Source organism: Alternaria conjuncta (assembly GCF_024043145.1).
Source record: "Alternaria conjuncta strain BMP 0040 chromosome Unknown scaffold_7, whole genome shotgun sequence".
NCBI lineage: Eukaryota > Fungi > Ascomycota > Dothideomycetes > Pleosporales > Pleosporaceae > Alternaria > Alternaria conjuncta.
Genome location: NW_026250096.1, coordinates 1,639,536 through 1,665,223, shown reverse-complemented (window position 1 = coordinate 1,665,223; position 25,688 = coordinate 1,639,536). Strand labels below are relative to the sequence as shown.

Below are 25,688 nucleotides of genomic sequence, written 5' to 3'. Positions count from 1 at the left end.
TCCGTACAATAATTCGTGGATCGTACTACCACGCTGCTAGGTGTGCATCCATCATCTGGAACGTCGGCTTCCTGCGGCAAAGTTCGAGTCAGCACACCCAGGCGCGAATCATCTCCCCATCATATTTGCCATGGCCCTGCGCAATGCTAGGAATGATGCGCAACATTGCCTCTCGCATGAAGTTTAGATGTTGGTTTAAGGTACGGATGCGGCCCGGATGGTGCCCCACAGTTCAGGATAATTGCCATGAAACGCTTGGTCAATGCTCCAGGTGAAGCAGTCGCCGTTGAGAAAGGGTCGACGAGGCCTTCGCGGCGAGGCGTTTGTTCTGATGGCGTTGCACTCTGTGAGATATCGGTGTGAGTGTTGAGATTTTCTTGCGCGGGAGGTGCAGGGCGTGGATCATCCTTGGAGGTCAGCATACTCGCGTAAGCGGCACAGCGTGATCATGTCTCCAACGTCTTTCTCACCCGGCAACGAGCCGAGGCATAAGGGTCATCATTTGAAAAGGAACCCCGAAAGGGGCGTCCCCCAAAAGAAGGGCCGATGGTGGATAGAGTGACAGTCTTTCAGCTGTTTGCGGTCCAAGGCTGCAGCGACTAGTCGGCAGTCACTTGGCTGGGGCCCAGGACGCTGGAATTTGGAAATACTACAGGCCAATCGCATGGCTTGTGGACAAGCATGGTGCTGTTCGCGTATATGCACGCGTTGGCAATCCACTGTAAATATGCTGACTGGCAAATGAGGTATGGATAGTCGTGAGAACGAGGCTAGCTGCTCTGTCTGCCAGATAACGCATGCGAGGCATCGCCAGGCACGAACAGGCGTGACCTGAACATGATTGCGAAGCTGACGATTGCGCCATCTCAGCCTTATCACGTTACTGAGCATGCGATGCGTGAGTCAATCGCACCAGAAGGGTTTGCACAGCAGCGACTGTTGCTCACCTACAAGTAAAAGGTCTGGGCTTCCAGCTTTCTCTCGCACGGATTGCTTCAAGCTAACCTGGACGGGGGCGTCGTGCATCTGAAGGTTCGATGCTGCGATGTCGTGCAGGCACGCATACATGCCTAAGCGAATGATTGACGGCCAAGCTCGCCACACAGACGTGAGGAAGTTTGCTAGAGGGTGGGTCTGTACTGCCGGTGTGAGCCAAACATTCACCCTGCGGTGTCTGAGCTTGATTGGCGCAACGTCTCTTCAAAGTCCGTGGTCGGTCTTTGAGAGATTATTAGCGTCGTTTTGGTGATGCAGGCGAGGCGGGGAACGACTCCCGGTGACAGGGATGTGCAAATGTAAACCTAGGGCTTAGCACTCGCATGGCTCAACCGCATTGATGGACTCGCTAGCTACGACGTGCCCATGCGAGCAACATACGTGTTCTATACGGGCGTCCGTGATAACCATGGTAGGCCGGATGATTAAGTCCGCCAGGTGGATCTGACCGTGAACAGACGTGCTGCTATGCAAGCAAAGGATGGATGCAAGGAAGGCATCGATTCATCGATCTGCAGATAGAGCAATCGGATAGTGGCAAGGTAATCGCCTCGGGCCTAAGCTTGGGCTGATGATGAGTGCCTTGGCTTGTGGTGTAACACTCAGGATAATGACCTTGTACCACGACAGGAAACACTCGTGAAACTTGCGGGAAAGCTGATCAGGAAGATTACAGTCAGGAACTCGGCCCGCTGGTGATTTTGCGGCATCCCGTAGGGCTCTCGATGCTCGGGAAAGCAGACGGCGACTTCCTGTGCGCATTGTCGAATGCGCTGCACAGTCAATCTGGCTAGAGCCGTGAAGGACTTGCATTATCGCTTGCAGGTTTAGGGGACGCATGTTGTTTGAGTCGCCCAGACACGATAGTATAGTAGTGGGCGAATACGCCCCCCACATGAAGAGTTATTTTGATACTGGGAGCAGGAGGATCTTCCTTTGCGGCGTGGCAGGCCGATAGCTCTGTAGGATCGCCATGCAGCTACCCGAAGGTCACGACGACAGGCAGGTCTGATCACTGATCAGGTCATTTCGGCGTACAAGGTGATGGACAGTAGCTTAACTTTAATCCAGCTCTTGCACACCGTTTAGTGTCTGGTTGAAAATGTCCGCGTTTTGACGTTCTCGTAGACGAGGTCCCTCGAAGGTAGTCATCGGTCAGGCAGGAGGCAGGGGCGGGTCACGAGCCAATCAGAGGGGGGTCGAGATACCAAGATAGGGACTTGTTTGGAAAAGCGCGCGCGGGAGGATTCCTATTCGGTCCGGTAATTGAGAGTCGCCCATGTCGCATCGGTGAAGGCAATGGGGCGAGAGATGTTGCAGGGCACTAACATGGCCGTTGGATGCGTCAGGAGGGTGCAGCTGTAGCCTGCCGCCTGGCGCCACAAGCACCGTTGAGTGCTAGCCGAAACAGCAAATGGCGAGATGAGAGCTAGCGACTAACGGTTTTGGGGGGCCGAGGAGGAGGTTCTGATATGGCGGCATCATGGCGGGCGTGTTGAGGTGCTGCCACTCGTGTGGTGAGGCACTTGGCGGAGTAGTTTGGAGGGGCGGGCGGCTGAGGGCGGCACAGTCATCAGGTCAGAGGTACTCCGGAGTAAGCGACGTCAGCGTTTCCAGCGTCGTTTCCAGAGCAGTCTACGGTGTTTGCAGCATCGCATCTCCCGTTGCAACGCGTCGTTGTCGCGGCGCGTCGGTGGCCGAGACGGGAAGCCCACAGTTGCGTTCATTCGGCTGCAGCCGCAGTCGTCCAAAGAAGCAAAGGGACACCCTGGCGGAGAGGCAGATTGGAGGACGAATATGGGACGGGCATGGGACGGTCACGTGGGGCCGGGCTAGGTAAGCAGCTAGCCGCAGTGGGCGCACAGCCGGGAGGACGTAGGGAACAGAACAGAACACGGAAGCCTGAGGACACGGGGGTGTTTCCCACAGCCAGTCAGGGGACAGTACACCGTCTAGATGGAAGCACAGGCTGAAGGTCACTGAGGGTCACTGTGGTCACTCGTGAGGTGTGTTCTCGTCGCGCCTCGTCGCGCCTCGTCGCGCCTCGTCATGTCGTGCGCTCGGGGGCGGGCGGCAGCTCGAGTCTGGCAAGATTGGCATGCCACAAGCGGATCTCCAGCCGTCAGCCCCGAGCCCCTTAGCGCTTCGCACGCTTCCGCGTCTGGCGTCCCGCCGTGCGAGGCCCATGTCCAGCATGGGTGGACATGGGTGGCAGGGTGGCGGTGGGCGGGCGACATGGGGGCATGGGTTCGTCGACGGCATCAGGTCCCCGCTGCATGCCATCTCAAGTGGGCCCCAGCGCGCTCTTTCACAGTGCAGCAGCAGCGCCTTCCCCCGCAGCGCGCGCAAACCAGTGACATGCCCTGTCCCTCAACTAGGGCCGCCAGCCGCTTCTTCCAGTGCGGGCCCAGCACTGCACTCGAGCTGCTGCATCGCTAGACCCTTTCCACCCTTCCCGTGAGACCCTACTCCTTGTGCGACCCTGCCCTTCTTCCTCACGCACAACTTCCTCACCGCGTCGCCAGACCGCCAGATTCAAATACAGCGCCCGAATGCCATGATGGGAAGCGACTGGCATCCACGCAGGCACCCGCAGCCCGACCCCAACCACTTTCCCCAGCGGACCCTCCCCAGCTTTGCTGAGCTGACCTCGTCGTCCGACTCAGTCCTGCACCGCCCGCGTGACAACGTGCCGCCGCCGCCGACGCCCCAAGATCGTCCTGTCTCGCACCAGACGCCGCCGGCCACGCTCGCTGCCCTCGACTTTGCGCATCCAAACTCGCATTCCAGCGCCTTCACCGCAGTCAATCACGCGAGCCCGCACGTCAGGTAAGTTCCGACAAGTGACAGAGCCTGCCGCAAGCGTGCTGACCTGCTGGCCAGCCCCACCAACACCAGAATTCCACCACTGGGCCCCGAACATCAACCATTTTCTCTCTCTCTGCCCCAGGGCCCAATTGCTGCCTACAGTCCGCCTGTCTCTTCCTCTGCATCTTCGCATCCACCACCACATCCGTCCGCCAGCGTCCGCCAAGACTCGGCCATCTCCCATCGCTTCGAAAACTCAAAGGAATCCGAACCTACTCTCCCCTCCTCTGTGCTGGCCTTTTCCTATTTCCATCCTGCTGCGGGTAATGGTCGTCAATCTAACACGTCCCGTCCCATCTCACATCCAGCTGCGCCTTCCTCGCCACGCTCTCCAGCGAGCGATAACCGCTCAAATCAGGTACCCGTAGAGACAGGAACCCGCCATCCAAACGGTGTACCTTCCCCATCATTATCCTCAGGCCCTCACGCTTTCACGGAATCGTCCAGGTCGCCAGAGCAGGCTCGAGACGTTAACCCAGAATCTGGATCCAGGAGACCACTCCCATCTCCCACATTAGACCAAACAAACGGTGGCGGGCGACATCAACGCTACAACGTAAGATTCAACACCGTCTACACCTCGGAAAACATGCCGCCAAATCAGAGACCCCGGCCAGACCCCCTTCCGGCAGTCCCTGTGCCAGTGGAGACTCCCGAAGAACAGCCATCGCCTGAGCACACCATCGCACCCTCTGTGGAACAGGCTATCTTGGCTATTAGCTCTGCACCCCCTCCTCCTGAGGATCTAGCCCAGCTTCAGCAGCAAAATACGCCCCAAGTGGAGCGATGCAAGAACTGCGGTGTCCGCTGGAAGCGGCCCTTACCCGGAGAGAACCAGTTTCGTCTGAGTTCACCAGCACAGAATATACACGAACAGACAAGACTGACCCAGGACTACATCAAACGACTGGAGAACCACACCAAGTATGCTGATGAAGCCTACGCACATTGGGTACGCCAGCATCAAATGTGTCCAGCAGCCGTAACCAGCCCGCCTGACACGGAAGCCCCGCCCAAGTCACGAAGCAGAAGCATAGAAGACCCTTCGCCACCTAATGCTCCAGCCTATCCCGTTTCCGCCAAGCGAAAGTCCGAGATACCCCACGAGGCCTCCAAGTATCGGAAAGTGGTCACATTCGACCCTAATTCCAACTCGACGCCACCTGTCCGCCCGACCGCTCCAGCATAGGTCGTAATGTCTACGCCATCTCGTTCACGATTACGCTTCAGCACACGAAAGTTCTCATTCGATTCACGTTCGCATTTGCATTGGGGTTGGTGTTCCATGACAGCAAAAGAAGAGCCTCCGCTATACCCACATCCGGTCCTCTTCTCGCTTTTGACTTAGGTGCTATCCTTGGTATTTGTTACTGTAAGATTTCACCGCCTGAAAGAGGTGGAAAGGAAAAGAATTGGCGTTATTGTTTTCGAGAGAGCCACTCCCTCTGGCGTTACGGCTGCCATGCCACCACGGCGCTCCATGATGAGCGGGATTTGTCATGTTGCTGCTCATATCTTCTGCGCGTCATGAAGCCATGTATCACACCGTGCATGGGACGCCTTCGCATCTACGTTTCACACCTCCTCCGCCGGCGCCCAATATGCGGCGTCGGCAGCATGTACCTATCACACCAGCTATTACTCGACGATGTTGCTCCTATACCCAATCTGATCTCTTCACAACTGTTGGACTACTGCACGAGTCGGGTCTCCACTAACGACCCTGTTACCAAAGCGCGAAACTCACAAACCTTATTCACTCATTAGGGGCCCAGCATTCCGTGCCTCGACATGGATGCACGAGCCCCGCCCAAGCGAAGAGCGTCAAAGCGGTTCGGTACGAAACCCAAAGTATCAACCAATATGGATCCGCTGAAACAGAGTTCCGGTACCACGATCGATCCCTTCAGCCTTGCACACGGATGCGGTTTTTATCGACACGGTCTCGTTCCTCAACACTACAACGGCTGGCACACTCACATCTGGCAAAGCTCTACCGTATCGTCATCGTTCAACGCCTCATACTTGGCGAATCAACGAATCATAGCTGAGGGACTTGTTACAAGTCACGCTATCCGAATTACCTGCATGACTAGCCACACCCTTACATTGCTGTCGGCAGAAACGGTATAGAGTGACACGGCTGACGGCTGCCGAGCGGGGCTTCCCGAATCACCAACGCTGTTGAACTCGCTATCGCGGCTAATCATAATTCGTCGCTCAACTTCCCCATTCCGGTACAGCGGAGTCTTTCGGCGCCGCTCGAGTTTGGCCGAGTCCGGTATGCGCTCGAATATCGATTTTTGAGCTGGATCATCGTGGATCTGAGATGTGGCTGGAACGCATCTATGTAATCAGACTGTTGGAAACTGGTATATCACATGGATAATTATTGTGCACACATTGAGGGTGAGCAGCTGGTGCGCCTTTCATTGTGCAGTAAAGTAAGCATGGTATTCCTGGTTGGGAGAAACAAATGAAAAGCCAGAGTTCGACACCCACAGATCTAGCAATAGACAATGACCTCATCAAGCAGCGTCATCAGCCTCGCCAATCATCACCGTTTCGATACCGTTCTGATGGGCTTCGCCACGCATCTCACGCGACTGCCTGCTGATCTTTTCTTGTTAGCCTCACGATTTGACCATGCAAACCCAATCGGTCGCTTAGAATTCACCAAACTGAACGAAATGCACCCGCAACACATCCGAATCACCGGGTTCAAAGACCTCGCACTGCCCTTGCAACGTTCTTGTATAAATAGTCGGCGTCGATCGCTCGGAGCACACAGCGCCTTCGGGAAACGCTGGGTGTCGATTGCAGATCTGGGCTCTAGCGCAGGCAAAACTCTCTCGGTGGGTGCTAACGGTTTGCGTCGTTGGCTGGGGACGCGAGGCCGCGGGCGCGCTCATCGAGTCACAACGCCTGGACGGTTGTTTGAGAATGTGGGTATACAATCGGGCCGCAACGTGAATGCAAACCTGCTGTACCCGGTCTTGCATCCTGGCTGCACTGCCGAAGGCAATGCTTAAGTGCCGTTGGGTATACTTCGGCACCACACGGCATCAAGACGGCTGCGCGCCTACGTCATAGCATGTGCAAGGGGCTGTTTGAACAGCAAAACTTTCCCATTTACGCCGCATGGAAACTGTCCGCCCGACGATGCAGAGTCGCAATTGAAGCCACGTAGCCATCGGAAACTGACCCAGAATTACGGCTCCAGTTGTTAGCAGGTTTTCTGCACAAGTCAATCTTCTATGCATGAACCTGGACGCTCTAGACGCTTTATTGTACCCACGCGATCCATTCCTTCCTGATACAGTAGCAGCATACAGATGCCATTCATGTCCATTTCCGCTTCCCCAGCTTGGCGATACCTCATCGACCGCGGGAATGCACAGACAGTCATCGTAACCGTCCTCCCAGTTCCGTCTGTCCCAGCGAAACGCTAGCCGCAAGAGCGTAGCCTTGGGTGGAGTAGCCCCGACTGGCGCTGCAGACCAGAGCACAAGCCCCCCTTGGAGTTGAGTCGCGGGCTCTCCCTGAAGCTCGACCCATCCCACTGTTTGATTGGCGCATCAGCCACCACGGGCCAGAACCAAACACTCCAGTTCTTTCGCTTCGCGCGCAAACTCACATTAAGTCTGACTCGCCATCCGTTGCGGGATCACTGGGATGTCTTGTGCGCACCTCACCTCACGTAAGAAACTGCCGTTCAGGCGTGCCGGCGAATTTCCCCCGTTGCCCCCTCGCGCGCTCAGGCGCTGACTCGTGGCGCAGCGAAACCGCCCCCTCACAGTCAGCAGTGGAGCGAATTGAGGGACCTGGAATTGAACCCCCTGCCGTGATCACAGGATAAGCCGCGTCTGCAAGACTACGCTTCTCATCACAACCGTGGCAATGACAGCTGTCAAAAGACAGGGCCTACTATGCAGCCAGGTCGGAACAGGCAAGAGACGGGTCGCGGTTACATTGGGCCGAACGGCGGTCATTCTCGTAAAGTGGATCAAGCGCGGAAGGATCCTTCTTCGTTGTCATCACGATATATTGTCTATATGTGACACTCGGTATAGCTCCCAAGATTGCATCGCAGTACGTCGTCTGCAAGCGCGGTGCCTCGCTTGCGGCTGATAAAGGCAATATGCGCCGCCAACAAACCAAGCAGGGTCGAGAAATACTTGTCATTAACGGGGATACGAAGCCAATCGGAACTGGCGGCAGCGAAGCATTTCTTCGCAAGTTGGCAGGTACTCCACACTCGAGCATGTGGGCGATTGAACTTGAAAGCACGTGCACCCGATATCGTGAGCTTGTGAGACAGCATACCAACAGCAACAATGCTGCAATTACCTCATTTCGATGTGCAGGACGCAATTGGTCGGGTCGTACCTTCCAGCCAGCCAATGCTCCATATAAACGGCCAGCCAGACGGCTGCGGAGATAAAGAAAGCTTAGGCCCGACGGCAGTACCCACTCTCCAAACACATTCATCCATCCCGTGCACACATCCACATCGGCTGTGAAACCCATCATCTTCAGCCGCCACCATCCGCCATGCCATTCCAGCGACTGTGCCACAAAGGAGATGCGCTCACAGGATCCTCGCCAGACGGATGACCGCGCATACCACACAAGACGTAGGTTCGATCAAAATGCGGTAGTAGGACCCGAATCCAAGAGAAGATCCCATCATGATATAGGAACCTCGCAGACGATTATACATCCTAGATGCTCCCGCGCGTCCATTATGCAAGGGGCCTTCTCCAAACAGCACATTCTGCGACGGACGGCAAAGATTTGATTTACCGACACCGATATAGCAACTGTAGGATGGGCGACTACAGTATAGGGTACCATCGGTACCACCCACCCACGATATACCGGTGTAGGAATAGGTAGCGCGCGCCGAACCAGCGGATCCCAACGCTCCCTCGCCCCCCGATGGTTCGGAGAGAGCAGCACAAACTAGGCAAAGTGCGAAGTTTGCTTCTTGGCTGTGAATGGCTGGACTACGAGGCCGAAAGATGACATTTGTATCACATTGCGCAACCACGCGGCGCCAGCAGCTGCCAGGGCAAGGTAGCAGAGGCAGATTTGAAGATCGATCCAGCCCCTGCGTTTTCTCTTGTCTCGGTGTTGGTGTTGGCTCGAGACACCCTGCATGTTTACCCATACACATATCACACAGATCGTTGCACGATGCTCATCTTGGTCTTGCACCTTGCGGACCCAGGCTGCAGGTTTGCTTTTTCCTTGCTCCTGGCTCTGACAATCATGCAGGTGCATGTCCGTTACCCGCTTTTGTGGTCCTTGCTTCTCATCCTTTTCTACTCACCTCCGACCGATGTTACAACTCGTACTTTCGCTCTCGACGGAGAGAGGCGCGGTACTGGATTCCGTGGTGTCACACACACACACACACACACATACGCACGCACATATCAGGGAGAGGAGTATGGTACACAGACCAAGCGGAAGTCGAGTGGTAATAATGCATGGAAGTATAGATCCATGTATGCAACATACGCCGCACGCCATGTTGTATGTATATCCAGTATCTTGTATTCGGTTCGGGCGGGAAAATCCCACAGCAGATAGATCGATCAGATGATCGGGAGGGTGACGAGATCTCAATCTCGTTTTTTTTTCGCTATTCTCGCAAATCACCTGGGATATCGTACCATAGGAGTACTCCGGAGTAGTAAACACACCACCACCACCACCCACCAGCACTAAGATCCTGACCCCCCCTCTTTCGTTCGTTTTCGCCATCCACCATCCACCGACTATCACCATCCACACACCCCCGCTTTCAGACCCCTCACGCTAGCCCTTCAGCCTCCAGCTCCCTCCTCCTTACCCTGGCTTTCACATGGCCATAGACAACGATGATCGATGATGAGCATTAGCCTAACAAAAGGCCAAAGTTAAAATTGCCCATGTCATATCACTAGAATCCCTAGGCAAACAAAACGCCACCTTTACCTAGGCACATACGCCACGCCAAAAACCCCAGCCCGTCGCCTCGCGCCCTCTTACCGTGCATCACCAAACCCCAATCTCGTCTAACTAATCATCCTGCATGCAGTCAGCCAGCTAGGTGGCGTTCCCCAAATCCTGCATCTGCATCTGCATCCTGATCCCCCAAATCCCTTGTTTCTTTAGCTCCTAACGCCGAAACTCTAAATACGCCGTCTTTGATTACCATCGGGAAAGTGGGAAAGTGCAGGAATGCCATGTTTTTTGTTTGCTCTTTTTGCGCAGGTGGCTTTCGGTACACCTCCCTTGCTTGCTTACTCTTTGCTTCTTTTTCCATCCCCTTTTTTGACGACTTTTAACCTTTTACTTGTCCCGTCCCGTTGGCGTGGGCCACACACGTATGGACTATGGAGGCTGTCTCTCTTCGCTTAGCAGGGATGGTTGAGCGTTGAGAAGATGGCGTGTGTGTGTGTAGGGTGTGTTTGTTTGTTGTACAAATGACGATGAATCAATAAACTATATCACCACCACCTATCTCACTCACATTACCACCATCATCATCGCAGTTATTTTTATTTCTGATACCGAAGCACGCGTAGCAAGGGATGAACAGCAGCGCCAGCGCTGATACCACTACGCGGTACCGTGGACCAAGGACGTTGGTCCTCGTGCTTTCGGCACTTTTTGCCGCTGCCCGGATTGGCGGAATGACGTTCTTGGGGGAAGTGCAGGTGGCGATTCAGTGTCCTCTCGCGGGTTTTCGTGGATCGCCCATGTAGTGTAAGGGTGTGCAATTTGCAATTGCCCATCTCGCCTCGCCTCTACTCTCTCTCCCTCGCTTCTCGCTTATCTTAAGGTTTGACGTTCCTAACCTCCCATCCTTCGTGGCTTGGACACAGCGGTTACGAAGAGGCGTTGATGGACGTTTGTGCGCTGCGACTCGCGCGCATGCGTGCGTACGCGTGTGTATGTGCGCAACGTTAAAGCCACAACATAGCCTGCCTCCCCCGTTTTTGTGTCTGGGACAAGTTGGCATAAAGTATCCATGCTGAAAGCTTATTACATTCGCGGTTGTCTCCTCCACATTCCGATGATGATAACCACCTCCTGTTGCCGAGGACTTGCGCTTGATTCATGGTTTCATACACCGCAAACTGCGACGACGATTCATGGCATATGCGAGACCGAGGTATGACGGAGGTACAGTAGTAGGTCCGATTAGGGAAGTCGTTGCGAAACCAAGGAGGTGGTTCGTTGCCTTTCTTCGTGGTGTGATGTTGTATGTAGGGTCGTTCTTGTTGTGAATCACGTGAAAATCCTGTCGTGAGGCATGCGTCCACAAGGTAAGCGGCGGTCGAGATACCTCTACTCGCTGTATCCCCCTCCATCATTTATACATACCCATGCCCTCATCCCACCATGCAGAATACTCCACATCACCCCCAACCCAAGAAGAGCATCAAAGCCGATGCGAAGACATGTCCAGTCGTCATGAAAGCTCCGTCCTCCATGGTGTGATTTAAACGTACTCCGTGCGACACGAACCGAGAAGGGACGAGGCGAGGAGAAATAGTGGCGGCTCGCGTACGGGAAATGGGATGAATGGGTGAAGGGGGTTAAGCGGGTAAAAGAAAAGGATGAGCCGCTTTTACCGCGGAGGGGTGTGCATTAGTTTGATGGCGGTGAAAAGAACAAAATTGTTATGTTCAGCTGCTCATGTATGAATGTGGTTTTGTTCTTTTGTGCATGGATTTGGTGGTGAGTGGTACGAGACACCACTTCACTGGGTAATCCGAGACTTCGTGGGATGTGACCATGGCGCCGGTTATTCGTTGTCTGTCATGAATAGTATGGGCTGGTGCTATAAGTCTCGATGTACTGCTTCGGGGTCTGTTGGGAGTGATGTAGGGTACTGGTCTTTCGTGTTGCTGTTGCATGGCTTATGGGCGTTGGCCGGAAGTCTTGGATCATGGATAAGAGACAGCTGTAAGAGATGGATGTGGTGACAACTTCGATACACGGCGGAGTAGCGGCGATATCTCCCGTAGAGATCATGTCTGCACATTTAGCGGAGCAGCGAGCGGTAGGCATGAAGGTCATTGCTGAGACTCACTTCTCAGGCTCCAAGTTAGTCGTCATACTGCCCGCGAACATCACATCCAAACACTCCATGCGTTAACCTCGAATGCTTTAACTCAACATAACTCGCAGTCCATTCCGCTATACTCTATTTCTAACATTATCACAATCTACCCCTTCCCTCCCTTCTACATCATTTCTTCCCCCTAAAATCCGCACCCATCTTCCTAAACAGCGTCCCAAAACTGCCCCTCGTCTCCCAAATCGGCAGCAAACAACTAATCGCGCTACTAGCAAACACCCAAATAAAGCTCACCACCACCCATGCCGTAAAGAAGCCCTTGGAAAAGATGTAGTGCGAGAAGAACATGGGCATCGGAAGAAGGAAGTCGAGGATGAAGGTTAGGAGGAAGGCGGAGATGCAGGCTAGTTTGAAAGCGCGGCGGAGTGTAGATGGGTCGTCGGGCTCTTCTTGTGTCGGGGCGAGATGAGGTGGGAGTTCGGATGCTGCTACGACTGCTTCGGGTTGTGTTGGAGCGTCTGTTGCAATTTTCTTCTCGCCAGAGTCAGAGAGTTCGGGCGTTGAGCTTTCTCTGGGGGTGTTGTCGTCGTTTATGCCATCCAGCTCGACGGCGTTGATGGCGCGGGTGATTTCCCAGTCGAAGTTGTCGGGTTTGATCAGGGTGATTGTTGTTGTTACGATGAGGCCGGTCATAATGGCTGCTAGGTTACCGGCGAGTGTGGGATACGACATGCCGGTCGTTTCTACCGTGATCTCGCCATAGTAACTCTTCGCCGTACTGAGCCACGCCGTGAGACCTGCGGCAAGGCCAGACAGACAACCTGATATAGCGGCGACTTTAGTTTGCTTTCGCCATAGTATGGAAAACGCTGTGGGGAAGACAGCGCCGCCGATGAGCAGACCCATGACGCTACAGATAATCAGTAGGTAACAACGCAAAGATTGGGTAGGACTCACAGGAACAACCATCCCAGGTCGATCGAAGCCGCGTTCCAAATACACGCAAATACGGACATGGTCAATCCGAAGACGCAAATCATGATGTGCGAAACAAACACCAGCTGCTTTGGTGTCGCCTTAGGCGATATGTAGGCCTTGTAAACATCAAAGGTCAGTAGCGAGGAGACAGCGATGAGTTCCGCAGATGCACAGGACGTGACTGCCATGAAGAGAACCACAAGTAGCGCAACGGCACCTCCTTGGCCCATCAATGTCTCCGCAGCAAAGGCAGCTGCCAGACCAGACGATATCTGTCCAGAAGTAGGTACCTCGGGGTATGTCGGAAATCGAGGGTTATCGGTCAGTGCCACAGCCGCCAGACCAAGCGTTGTCGAAAAGCCAAATGGAATAGCGAACCAAGCGATTCCTCCCAGTAGATACGCGCGTACGGCAGTCGAAGGTTTCGAAGCGATTGCGCGCTGCCAGTAGGCCTGGTCGAGAAAGACAGTTCCAGATCCAGAGCACAACTGAATAACACCAAAGATCAAACCAAAGTTTGACTTCAAGGTCACGTATGAACCGTCCTCGTTTCCTGCGACTGGGCGCTGAGCCCCAGCTTTCTTGAGCAACTCGTACATCTCGCCGGGTGAGCCGATCAGCGGACTGACGGCGTACGCGTTGAACATGAAGTAAAGGATAATGATCATCAGGATCAAAGTGTGGCTATAATCGCAGATGAAAGTCGCTCGCAGACCACCGAGGATGACATAGGCACACACACCTACTATTGTCAGTATACCACCGCTCATCATTTTCCCTTCTTACTTACCAACTGGAATCAAGAAGACGGCAGCATACACCGGCATACCCGTCAAGCTCGTGACAACCGCACTTCCACCCAGCAAAAGCTGGCTGCCAACCAGAATATTCGTCACCATCGCAAACACCATAAACACCAGATGCGCAAACGTGCCATATCGCGCTTTGATAATCTCAAGGTACGTGTGACACCTCGGTGCGTTCTGCTTGACTTTGCATGCCAGGATCGAGAACATGAGGATCTGTACCGTAGCACCGGCGGCGTACCAGAACGGCCCTGCGACGCCATATTGATAGGCGACTGTGGAGGATTGGAGGAGCGTGGCTGCCCATGTCCATGCTGAGACGATGCCGGAGGCGATTAGACCGGGTTTGACGGAGCGGGAAGCTGTGTTGAACTCCTCGGATGACTGGGTCGAGTAGCGTGTGTATCGGTTTTGGAGGTATGAGATTCCCATCATAAGGAAGGCGAAGAAGAAACCGATGCCGACGACGACGCCTAGATGATTTAGCTATGAGGATTGATTAGGAGTGAAGGATGAACGTACCATAACCGGCTCCCACTGGGAGAGGTACTTTCGCTGTCTCTGACATGGTGAGATCCAACAGACTCGTCAAAAGTTGAAAGTTCTCAGACCCGTCCTTTGCGAGAAGGTCAGTCGGTTATATCAGCATATGTTATGAAGACTCCGACTACGGCTCCTACTCCAATTACCGAGCAGGGTAAGTCGAGATACTACTGTGATCCTCAAGGAGTAGTTCGCCGTCGCGGGCCCACGGCGTTTCCGCGGCGATTGCACGACGCGATAGGGAGAGTCCATTGGTGTGATAGGCAAAAGTCGTTACACGGGATGGTAAGTGCAGCGACGATCTGACGGTATGACATGGGCGCCTCGTGCGATAAGCTAGGGTTGATGAATCTCCACATGTACTCATGCATGATCGATGGGTTGCGCGTACGTTTAAGCGTAGTTGCGCCTGCTCGTAGGGTACGTTTGGTACTATAGCCCTACCTCACCACTAGTTGTCCTCGAGTTCAGATAAGAGATATACTAGTAGTAGGCCAGCCGCTGACAGAGGCTTGTTGCTAAGGCCGTGATGTCATGTTCAAGGTAAGGACGCAGCTGCCGAAAACGGCTCGTTGAACGGTTGATAAACCCCCTGCTCGGTTAGCAATCTACCCCGCGAACGACAATCAACCGGGGTGAAGATTTGGAGATAATCGACGGCTCCAATTGGAGTTGTGATAAGTGAAATTGGAGATCGCAGGGTGTCATGGTTGATAAAGTTAAACGGGCTCGTTGATATAGGGAGGCCACCGTGTCTGAGACCAAATCCGGGGAGCTTTGACGATCCCAGTGGGAGCATACTATCTTACTACCGAGCCGTCTTATTAAACTTTCAGACCCCAGGTTGTTGGGAAGCGGCAGCGGGTGATATAGTGAATCAGTCGTCTGGGTGCTGTAAGGAACGACGCGACCTAGTCCTGTTATCCGTACTACTACAATCAGTACACCGGTGTCCTTCGCGCACTGTGGGTAAAGATCTGCCGACGCAATATGCGTTTTTACCCTCCGAATAGAGACATGCCAACTCTCTGTATATATGCGACGACCACCGTCTTTTCGTTCCAGAAACGCCGCGCAATGCCACTAGCATTCGAGTTATGTACCATCTTCTTCCCTTCAGGTCTTCGCCCCAGCAGTCCGGATCTGGAACGTAGCTCCAGGCAGTGCAGCGCTTTCCGCTGTGACGGTCGCTTGTATGCCCAAACTTGCAAGGCATCCTCTGATCAGACCGGCTGGGAAGTATAGAAACGGCTGAACCCTGGCCTGGCTATTTGCGTCCCGACCGAGCGCTACATCGCCTGTTTGTGCTACCAGCGCTGCTTGCATAGCGGCGTCATATTTCTTCGTATCGAATGACATGCGGCCGAGAGGTTTGAACGTGTTGTCTGTAAGGACGTAGATGCCGCGGTGGTTGGTCTTGAGGTTGTCGATCTGCTTTCTAAAAAGGAGTGTCCATAGGTCTTTGCATAGAAACTTTATGCAGTCGAGAGGCGTGGTGGGTCGGGGCGCGTCTCGGGAGAATCTGTGTCAAATGTTAGCCATGGTCTTTGGGGTTCTACCATGCGTCGAGAGTAGACGTACCGTTCGACAACGCCCAGTCCAACTCTATACCCGAGATTCTCTAATCGATGGAATACAGCCTCTCGTGCTTCTTCCTCGTCGACCGTCGCAGTGCCTCCTCCGCCTACTGGCCCGCCTTCTGTCCCTCTTGCTGTGCCCGCCGCTGTACTTGACGCGTCATTGCTTGCGCCCGATAGTCGCTTTGGCTTTGTGGCTGATGACCCGTGTATCCACTCCTCTTCCCGGGCGGCGAGATCGGCTGTTATGCGATATGCCATGGGTACAAGCTCTATGAGCAGGAGATCAAGACATGATGTGTTCACTAACGAGAACGTGGGGTCGACGTAGGATGTGGTGGGTTCGTTCGGTGCGGATGGGTTGGCTTGCGCCATATTGGGCGAAGGTTTAGGGTATCTGCGTCCTCAGTCGTGCTACAGGCGATGATAGTGGTTGTGAGATTGTGCGCGACGAAGATGCGCGCGCCGATGTGGTGTGCGGGTGTTTGCGTCTACAGTAGCTTGAATCTTATCTTCGTCTGCTGCTCAGTACAGGGTCGGGTATTTACAGTAGTAGGTGTCGGTGTGGTGTGGTGTTTATCGCGGTGTGTTGGTGGTGGTGTTGATGTTCGAGTCCAGATGTGGGCTGCTGGAGCCGCGGCCGATCATTCCTCTGCAAGGGTCCACGAGCGCTGTGACTTCTGAACAACACTACAGCTGGTCCCGGGCCAGATTTATATCAATTCGGCAGCTGAAATGTTGTTATGTCGGGGATATACAGACACGACACATATTTCGATGCAACTTAATGCATACGAAAGTGATGATGGCAACAACGCAGGTCACTTGGAATGGGTCATGGTATTGTATCGTGCGAACATTGATATTTTAGCTCAGATCGGCATAGATTCATGCACATCCCAAGGCATGTATTCGTAGTATCATCTCTCATGCTCAACATGACGGCTCATGGTCTATCTACAGACAGGCGCATGTGAGTTTGTGTAGGAGCTGTACCGACATCCGGGTACACTCACTTAGCGGGAGGGTTGGCGACGAACTCAACGCCCTTGCTGATGTTGCCCTTCAGGCCGTCGTAGCAGGCCTGGAGAAGTTTCTTCTCTTGGTCGTTGGCGCTGCTGACAACGTCGATGGCCTTCTCGGCACCGTTGGGGCCAAGCTCGATGGGCACGGAGAAGAATTCAAGACCGGTGGCCTTGGAGATGGCATCTCCGCCCTCAACACCAGGTAGGTAGACGTAGCTGGGCTCTACGATGCCCTTCTCGCCCTTGGAGGCCTTGATGACCTTCTCGGCGAAGCTGTTCGCAGTTAGCTAGCGCACTTTAGTGGAAAGTATACAACATACCGGTATCCGGCGTAGGCCATGGAAAGAGTAGCGGATCCGGCGCCCTCCTTTGCCTGAACAACCTCGTCACCACCGAATTGGACGCGCTTGATAAGAGCCTCCATCTTGTCGGCCGGGATGGTTACGCTCGGCTTTGACTGGCTGAACAGAGGTACGATAGTCTCGCCGGAGTGGCCGCCAATGACGGGGATGTTTAGGTTGCCGGGGTTCTTCTCGCCGGTGATCTCAGCAACAAAGGTCTCAGCGCGGACGACATCAAGGGTGGTGACACCGAAGAGCCTCTTGGGGTCGAAGACGCCTGCCTTCTTGAGGACCTCGGCGGCGATGGGAACGGTCGAGTTGACGGGGTTGGAGATGACAAGTACGAACGCCTTGGGGCAGTACTTGGCAACACCCTCGATGAGGCCCTGAACGATACCGGCGTTGATCTTGAAGAGATCATCACGGGTCATACCCGGCTTGCCTAAGCATTTGTTAGATTGTGGTGCCACAATAACAGTATGAGTTCGACTTACGGGGAATACCAGCAGGGATGACAACGACATCAGCGCCGGTGAGGGCCTTTTGCATACCGTCCTCCTTTGGCAGGAAACCTGTGACAGCCTGTCCACCTTCAGTATCTCCATGCATATGCGGGGCTAGGGTTAGCTCATACTGCTGGGGTCGAGATGTGCGAGAGATCGGCAGCGACACCTGGTGTGTTGACGACATCGTAGAGGGCGAGCTCAGTGACGTGTTGGCAGGACTTGAGGAGCAGAGAGAGGGGCTGTCGAGGTCATGTCAGTCAATTTCGGATGCAACGTAGAGGGACAAGTCCCTGAGGTACTCTCGAGCTCGTACCTGTCCAATGCCTCCTGCGGCTCCGGCTACTACGGCTTTGACCATTGTGATGTGAGTTTGTAAAAGGGAGACGCGTTGAAAAGTGGTAGTTGAGAAGAGAGATTGAGAGAAGAGTTGAAGAGTCGGTGAGAGAAAAGAAGGCAGGAGGAGGTGGCTTGAAGTAAAGTAGGGTAGGAGCTGCACCACGCGCCCGTTCTGTTGGATCCAGGAAGGTGGGGTGGAGCACGGACCTGGCGGGGTACCGGCGGGAGTATGTCTGGGAAACGCTTCAAGCTAATGGCTGTCTAATGCCCCCGGCACAGTCTGGCTAGCTTTGTGACAATGTTAGTTTCGTGAGTGCTTGTTGAGAGTCTTGGTAGTGGACTCCAGGCTGTTCCATATACCAAGTGGATAGCTTGTATAATGTGCTTCAGAGAAAAGATGCATTCTCATGCTATCGCTGCGTTAGCCAAGCATGTGCAGCGAGCCTCGGTGCCATGAGCAGTCGGAGCAGGTCGGATGCCCACTAGTTGTGACGCAGGTACGGATCCATAGACTGGAGAAGATGTTTCTTAGCCCGCGTACGGTAACTAGTACTTCGGCCGCTGACAAAGTGTCTAGAGCACTCTTGTCAGTTTTGAGGGATAATTGGCAAGGCTGTCTGATCATCGACAGCAGTCCACCTAATAGGCTTCCCAGACCCCTGGATTGTCTCGGTACCACCTTTTTTTGTGAAGATCTCCAGGAATTGATGCGATGTGGACCTTGGACCCTGACTGATCTTCGTCATATTCAGCCAGTTTAGTTGCCGGAGCGGATCGGGATGCTGCCAACGTTGTTTCCGCTCCGCGCTCAAGCGGCCCAAGCACACCTCATTGCACTGTTGATGGGCAAACATGGTGGTGGTGCAAGCTGTTACTCTATCAATGGATATCTGCTCATAAGGCTGCCACAAGCTAACCGATCCGCATCCGCGGCCGTGCCCAAGAAATCCCCAAACTCCCTCAACGCCTCGTAAACACTGGGATCATACTCATTGCCTGCCTCCATCACCTCCCCTGTGCCTTGATAGAACCATCTTACACAAGAAAAAACCCCGACAGGTCTGGAGACTACATCAACATGATAACATGCAGAGTGGGTGAGCTAACGTCGAAGTAGGCTCCAGAGCCTAGGATAACGTCGTCGTTCCTAACTTTCAGCGTCGACCCTCTCGCCTTCGGCGTCGTCGGGGTCAGCCTCATACCGGCCATAGCTCTGGGGATCGGCATTCGGGTCAGGCCCACGCTGACCACCAACTGCGTACATTTGCGGTTGCTGACCGCCCACCTGGTATTGCGTGTAGACGCTGGGGTCGAACATGGGCTGCTGTGCATAGGCGCGGGGGTCGCCTTGCATCGGACCCGGGTACATGGGCGGTTGCTGGTACTCCTGCTGCTGTCCTAGATGCTCCTGCAGGCCATAGTCGGGAGGTGGCATGGAGTGCTGAGCATGTACTGGCTGAGGCATAGCCCCGGGAGGGACCACAGCTGCTGATGACTGGACAGCTGCGTTCTGGCCGGCACTCCTCTTGTGGGGATGAGCCTCCTCGCGGGGCACGATGTCGATGAGAAAGTCGAACATGTCCGACTTTGACAAAGCCGAGGCGATGTCGGAGCGCTGGAGAGTGCGACGCTTGTTCTCCTCGGCGTGGATCCAGGCGCGCATTGTGAGCTCGGTGATGAAGATGTCGCAACCCTTGGCGAAAAGGATGGGAGCTTCGGCTGAGATCATCTTGACCTCTGGGTCGGCCTTCATGACCTTCTTGATACGGGCAAGCGGGAGCTGGTGTAGCTTGTAGTCGTGTTCGTCAGTCTCGAGCTTCGTGACTTGCTGCTGCCAGTATGTATTGAGGATGTCGCGGTAGTTGCCGGTGAGTCCTTGGTTGACCTGTAGGCGTTAGTTTGTGCGATCGTGGCTATGACAGATGCGAGCGCGTACATTCTGCCACGAGCCGGTGAACAGCTGTGGATCGGGCGCGTGGTTCTGTGCGGCAATCTGGACCAAATATCAGCGGCTGGAAGTAGGCATAGGCGCGGATGCGCGAATATAACGTACTGCTGCAGATGCGCCTGCGGTATAGTGTTAGCACAGGATGTCATGGTGAATGCGACAGCCAGCGCCGCGTCGCGTGGCATGCAGCTGGGGCGGGAAGACGTACCATAGTGGCCACCGTTGGTGGGATCATAGAGGGGGTTGCCCTGCTGGCCGTCGTATTTGCGCGGCGCAGCTTGCTGGGGCTGCTGGCGCATCTTCTGCTGGCCGTGGCCCTGGAGGTTGACTTGGTCCATGGCTTGGGCGTGGTTGCGCAAGTGTTACGCGGTGGACAGGGTCTGCGTCAGTCCGCGGCGTGTCTGGATGGCAATACTTGTTCCTCGGTCGCGGGACGGTGCAGAAAGGGACGCGCGACGTCCAATGGCTGCTCGGGGTCTCGCGGTGGGCGTGTTGTGAGAGGAGGGCGAGGTCGTGATTCCGTCGAAGATGCGGTCTGAGTGGTCGGGAGAGGTGGGCGGGGAAGGCGCAGGTACCTGTCTTTAGGCTCCCGCGGCGTTGCTGTGTGCGGCCTGCCATGGTAGATGAGCATTACTCTATTTCTCAATCGCACCAACGCTCGTGAGGTTGTATCAAATGCGCAACTGACCTATGCTCTGGTTCGACGAATCAAATTCCAGTACGAGAATATATTCGCGGAGTTTGATGCTTGGTTGGTGGGTTTCTAACGAGTCAACGAACCACAGCTAAGCAAGGGCCCCAACGTTACTCACGACGCGGACAATTATGTAGAACTGTGGGCGAAGACGGGCTGCAGTATAGGGCGGGTGCAGGATTCGCTCAATGTTCTGACGTCGTATTTCGCATACTAGAGTCTCTTCAGAAGAAGATGCTGCGATCGTCGCTTCGGCCATGCTTATATGCGCGATATGCATGTCGCACCACATCTCTCTACAAGGCCCGACAAGGTGACAGCACAGTAGCGACGCAATGTTCCTGCCGCCTCTATCACAATTCAATCTCCATCCGGCGCAAGACTCGAACCGATCGTGGCCCATGGCAGCACACTTCACATCGAGGCACCACGCTAGAGAGACGAACTTGATCCCGCCCCAACTGGAGTAGCATGCGGGATGTGAGCGCTATTGGTCAGGATGACGCTCTCTCATTGGCCCCGTAGACACCAGGGCTATGCCAGTGATGAGTTGTTCACCGTCCGATTCTCTCGAGCGCGCCAGAATATGCGAGCACGCGTCATAAGACAATATGACAAAGGCGACGGCCCAGGAGTGAAGCTGACTCTGGAGCTTCATCAGCGGGCTTGACGTGGCGGATCCCAACCATCGGGACTGATTTCGAGTACACGAGAGACACGAAGGAAGCCTTGGAGCAGGGCAATCCTAGCGTAGCAGCAGAGGTGGATCACTGTCAATCCAGCTGCCTTGGATTGGAAATGGTATGAGAGACTGCGAACGTAATGTCGCCGCGAGCGCATCGCGACCAGAACGGTTAGCGCTGCCGCACGGGCCGAACTGGCTAGCGCGCCGGAGCTTCTCAAAAAGTTCCTCAAATTTTCCAACACTTTCTTCCCGGACAACGCCAACATGGAGTTGCCAACGCACCAGCCGCTCCTCGCTGAGGACACCGATGAGGAACTCTCGGATGAGCAGATACGGGAGCTGCTTAATGAAGCTGCAGTCCGTATGCGCGCAAAGGCAGCCACAGCGCAGCCCGCGAACAAGTCGGATGCTCCATTCAGGCTACCGAAGCTGCAGCCCGGCCATATTGCCGATACTTACGAAAAGACTGACGGCAACATCACGCGCCTAGATCACTCGAAGCTCGTCGACAAAAAGCAGCAGGCTTTGGCTAACGGCATCAAGAAGATTGAGGATCCGCTTCAAATCAAGAAGCAGAAGCAAGAGGTACGTTCAAGCCACACTATTCGCATCCGCATGCCCGTGATGAAAATTATCCCAAACTTTTAGCTGAGCAGACTCGGGCGCCGTCTTGGTTGCCTTCCTGCACCACTGAGGCTCCATTAGTTCATAGTTACACTGAGGCAATACCACACTCAAGTTTTACTTTTGAAGTTGTCAGTCACGATGCTAACAGCTTTCCACAGGAGAAGAAGGCCACCGCTGGCGCACAGTGGTTCAACATGCCCAAGACCGACCTTACCCCAGAGCTGCGCCGAGATCTCCAGCTACTCAAGATGAGGAACGTCCTTGACCCCCACCGCCACTACAAAAAGGACAACAAGAAGGGCGATGTTCCTGCATTCTCCCAAGTCGGCACTATCATCGAAGGCGCTACTGAGTTCTACAGCAGCCGTTTGAAGAACAAGGAGCGCAAGCAGACCATGCTGGAGGAGATTGTCGCCCAGGAACAGGACAGCGGCCGTTTCAAGCGCAAGTACGAGGATATCCAGACATCGAAGCAGAGCGGCAAGAAGGCGCACTACAAGGCGATGAAGGCGAAGCGAAACAAGGGCAAGGTCGTCAAGCCTTGAGACTTGCTTGGTCGCTTCTGGCCACATGCCAGGACGATTCTACACCGGGACTTTGTTTGTTCTGGACCGTGTGGGTGGTATATTCTATTCTGGACTCAGGCCTCACCCTTGTGAAACTATGCCTGCTTGCGATGCACATCTGAAGGGCACACTGGCGGTTACCATATTGGCCCGCCGTAACCACAGCCTTGATCATTGGCCGTGAAGATCGGACAAGATCTGCTTGACCAGGGCTTGCATGTCCTTGGCTGCCTCCCGCCCGGCCTCCAGTACCTCCTCGTGGTTTGCCTTGCCTTGGCTTAAATGCTCAGTCAGTTCCGCCCTGTTCATGGTCTGGATCTCCGCATCGTTACCGCGGGCGCCTGCCTCGAGGACAGCCACGTTGGTAACTAGACTGAATGCAAGAATACGCATTCCGGCATGTCTGGCAACGATTATCTCCGGTACAGTCGACATACCCACCACATCAGCTCCTAGCGTGCTGAGCATTCGGCATTCTGCACGAGTTTCGTAACTTGAACACGGTCAGCACATGTTTGATGCCATAGCGAAGTAGAGGGAGGAGAAGGACTTGAATGACATACGTTGGTCCTGCCACAAACGCGTATACACCCTCGTGTAGCCGTCGCTCCTGTTTATCCAGTCCTAGTTTTGCCCAGGCCTTGTGCGTCCGCACCCTCAAGTCGAGGTCGTACGCATCTGACAGAGGTGGGAACCGCGTGCCAAACTCCTCGATATTGGGTCCACGCAGAGGATGGATGCCCACCAGCCCAGCCATATTGAGATGCTAAGCAGAGTTAGATTAAGCTCGACGTTTCCAAAAGGGTTGACATACGTCGTTCAAGCATACGATGTCTCCTACGCGGTAAGTCTGGTTGAGACCACCGGCTGCGTTTGTGACTTCATCCACGGTTAGCCAGTTGACTCTGATCATCTGCTCTCTTGACATACCGATCATGGTCTCGACACCAAGCAATTTGCACACTCGAGTAGCGAATGTGACAAGGTCCATCGAGTGCCCTTCATAGAAACTGCATCTATTAATATCATGATTCTTGCGCCAAAGCCTCTCATCTTCGAGTGACTCACTGGGCCCGTCCAACAAGAAGCGCTACAGGCGTCTTCTGAGGACCAATCTGACCGAACACAAACTTTCCAGCATGTCCCACAACTAAACAAAGGTGTCAGTACCCCGCATCCTGTGCAATTCGACAGATCGCATCTGCAGCGAAATGATGCTTCCATATCTGCACTCACCAGTACTCTTGGGAAAGTTTGGAATGGTGCCATAAGCCAGTTCGACTTTCGGTTCCGCCTCGATTGTGTCGGCCAGTCCACCCAGTCCAGAACCGCACACAATGGCTACCTTGGGATACTGCAGAGCCTCTGGCAGCTGTTGGCGCACGTACATGGCCGTTTGCATAGCGCGGGCATAGGCGTTCGGTGCCGCAGCCATATCTGAAACTGTTTCCATTTTGATTGTTAGTTGCTTCTTCAGGAACAGTTGAAGAATGAGGAGTCGTAGAGATTCGGTCTTGTATCAAGAGGAACAGTTTGTCTTGTACATGTGACAAGTTAAGATGGTACGACTAGGGTACAGAAGGAAGGCGCGGCCAATTCCGATACCGCCAAGACCCTAGCTGGAACCGTGATTAGCGCCATCGGCTCTCTGGAAGAAGTTCGATGTTGGACGTGGGCGAGTGCGACGATATCAAACATGGCAGCGCCACGATGTATGCGCTCCTTTCTGGGGCCGGCGAAGAGGGCAAAGGTATTTCTACTCCAATTGAACTGCTTGTGGGAGTCCATCAATTGCTAATGCGCGGTACAGATCACCCACGCCCCCCGACCACACACACAGACTTTCTCGCGGGCGAAAAGCTCACGATCAGAGGAGAGCAATGAGAGGGACTCGAGAGAAGACAAAGATGCCAAGCTTATGGGTCGGTTGAAGCTGGAGCTGGAGAATAGTACCATGCCACTCGACCAGCGGTTAGAGGATCTTGGTATCAGTCGGGAGGAATACAAGACGTACGATATGCCGAATATACAGAAACAAAGGAAGAAGAAGTTGCTGACAACAAATTAGTCTATACGCAAGCCAACAAAAAGTCAACCAGCGTCAAGAAGAATGGGAGCCTAAGACACGCGAAGAGGCAGCGCAGAGGTGGAAAGAACTACAAAACACACCTGACCACTTGGGTCTCCTCAAGGTGTACAAACGCGCTGGTCTGGAACCCATCAAACTGGCAAAGTAAGCCTCCCCTTCGGACTTTCAATCCCAACCCGCAGTCCTCTAACAACAACACCAGGGAACACAACATCACCCTCCCCACCGACCAACCCCCCCTCGACGCCAAAACCGCCGAAGCCCTCGAAGCCCTCCGCACCCCCATCAATGTCCGAGCCGTCCACATGCGCCCCCTGCGCCGCACGCCCGAACACGGCGTGCCCACCTGCGACCTCCAACTGCGCACATACAACATCCGCAATCTCCTCCTCTTCGCCGACTTCGCCGTCCGCGCAGCCTACTACATGGGTCTCTGCGCGCGAGGCCCCATCCCCCTCCCCCGCATAACCGAACGCTGGACAGTCCCACGCTCCAACTTCATTTTCAAGAAATCCCAAGAAAACTTCGAGCGCATCACCATGCGGCGGTTGATCCAGATCCAAGACGGACACCCGGATGTGGTGAAGGCGTGGTTGGCGTTCTTGCAGAAACATCAGTATCATGGTGTGGGTATGAAGGCGAATATCTGGGAGTATGAGAGTTTGGAGGATGCGACGAGGGCTGGGTATGAGATGAAGGAGGGTGATTATAGTAGGAGGAGGGAGGGCAAGGTTATGGATAAGGTGGCGGAGATTCTGCAGAGGGATGGGTTTAAGGAGGCGATGAAGGGGCATGAGGGGAAGGTTGAGATGAGGCCGTAAGAAGCAGGGTACGTTGGACGATGGAAGGCAGCGGCAGCATTGCGTGGAAGAGTCATGGATTCCGAAGGCTATGTATAAATATGTGTATAGAAACATATCCTGCGTAAGAAAGCATTTACGTCGTTTCTCTACACCGTACATGCTGATAAAATTGAATGACCGTCCTGCAACAGATTCATTGCAGGACGGTCATTCAATTTTA

At 54.3% G+C, this 25,688-nt stretch overlaps 8 protein-coding genes across 8 annotated transcripts; 3 read left to right on the top strand and 5 right to left on the bottom strand.

The window, feature by feature from the left end:
• Positions 1–4,453: 4,453 nt before the first annotated feature.
• On the top strand, positions 4,454–5,053 carry J4E85_005678 (uncharacterized protein; the record flags this gene model as incomplete). The annotated part of the gene is made up of 1 exon (XM_051469921.1): positions 4,454–5,053. The coding sequence occupies one exon, from the start codon at positions 4,454–4,456 to the stop codon at positions 5,051–5,053; it is 600 nt and encodes a 199-aa protein (XP_051326752.1).
• Positions 5,054–12,115: 7,062 nt separating this feature from the next.
• J4E85_005677 (uncharacterized protein) lies at positions 12,116–14,296 on the bottom strand (the record flags this gene model as incomplete). The annotated part of the gene is made up of 4 exons (XM_051469920.1): positions 12,116–12,854; positions 12,902–13,664; positions 13,713–14,201; positions 14,251–14,296. 4 exons carry the CDS (start codon positions 14,294–14,296, stop codon positions 12,116–12,118), a joined length of 2,037 nt encoding a protein of 678 aa, XP_051326751.1.
• A 1,091-nt stretch (positions 14,297–15,387) lies between these two features.
• Positions 15,388–16,223, bottom strand: J4E85_005676 (uncharacterized protein; the record flags this gene model as incomplete). The annotated part of the gene is made up of 2 exons (XM_051469919.1): positions 15,388–15,793; positions 15,853–16,223. 2 exons carry the CDS (start codon positions 16,221–16,223, stop codon positions 15,388–15,390), a joined length of 777 nt encoding a protein of 258 aa, XP_051326750.1.
• Positions 16,224–16,860: 637 nt separating this feature from the next.
• Positions 16,861–18,078, bottom strand: J4E85_005675 (uncharacterized protein; the record flags this gene model as incomplete). Its single annotated transcript, XM_051469918.1, has 5 exons — positions 16,861–17,146; positions 17,194–17,656; positions 17,709–17,796; positions 17,849–17,959; positions 18,034–18,078. 5 exons carry the CDS (start codon positions 18,076–18,078, stop codon positions 16,861–16,863), a joined length of 993 nt encoding a protein of 330 aa, XP_051326749.1.
• Positions 18,079–19,203: 1,125 nt separating this feature from the next.
• J4E85_005674 (uncharacterized protein) lies at positions 19,204–20,342 on the bottom strand (the record flags this gene model as incomplete). The annotated part of the gene is made up of 4 exons (XM_051469917.1): positions 19,204–19,941; positions 19,993–20,049; positions 20,110–20,123; positions 20,213–20,342. The coding sequence occupies 4 exons, from the start codon at positions 20,340–20,342 to the stop codon at positions 19,204–19,206; spliced, it is 939 nt and encodes a 312-aa protein (XP_051326748.1).
• A 1,305-nt stretch (positions 20,343–21,647) lies between these two features.
• J4E85_005673 (uncharacterized protein) lies at positions 21,648–22,555 on the top strand (the record flags this gene model as incomplete). Its single annotated transcript, XM_051469916.1, has 2 exons — positions 21,648–21,968; positions 22,169–22,555. The coding sequence occupies 2 exons, from the start codon at positions 21,648–21,650 to the stop codon at positions 22,553–22,555; spliced, it is 708 nt and encodes a 235-aa protein (XP_051326747.1).
• A 192-nt stretch (positions 22,556–22,747) lies between these two features.
• On the bottom strand, positions 22,748–24,029 carry J4E85_005672 (uncharacterized protein; the record flags this gene model as incomplete). The annotated part of the gene is made up of 6 exons (XM_051469915.1): positions 22,748–23,069; positions 23,140–23,342; positions 23,391–23,455; positions 23,507–23,586; positions 23,645–23,726; positions 23,813–24,029. The coding sequence occupies 6 exons, from the start codon at positions 24,027–24,029 to the stop codon at positions 22,748–22,750; spliced, it is 969 nt and encodes a 322-aa protein (XP_051326746.1).
• A 243-nt stretch (positions 24,030–24,272) lies between these two features.
• J4E85_005671 (uncharacterized protein) lies at positions 24,273–25,486 on the top strand (the record flags this gene model as incomplete). The annotated part of the gene is made up of 4 exons (XM_051469914.1): positions 24,273–24,326; positions 24,387–24,586; positions 24,645–24,809; positions 24,868–25,486. The coding sequence occupies 4 exons, from the start codon at positions 24,273–24,275 to the stop codon at positions 25,484–25,486; spliced, it is 1,038 nt and encodes a 345-aa protein (XP_051326745.1).
• Positions 25,487–25,688: the final 202 nt, after the last annotated feature.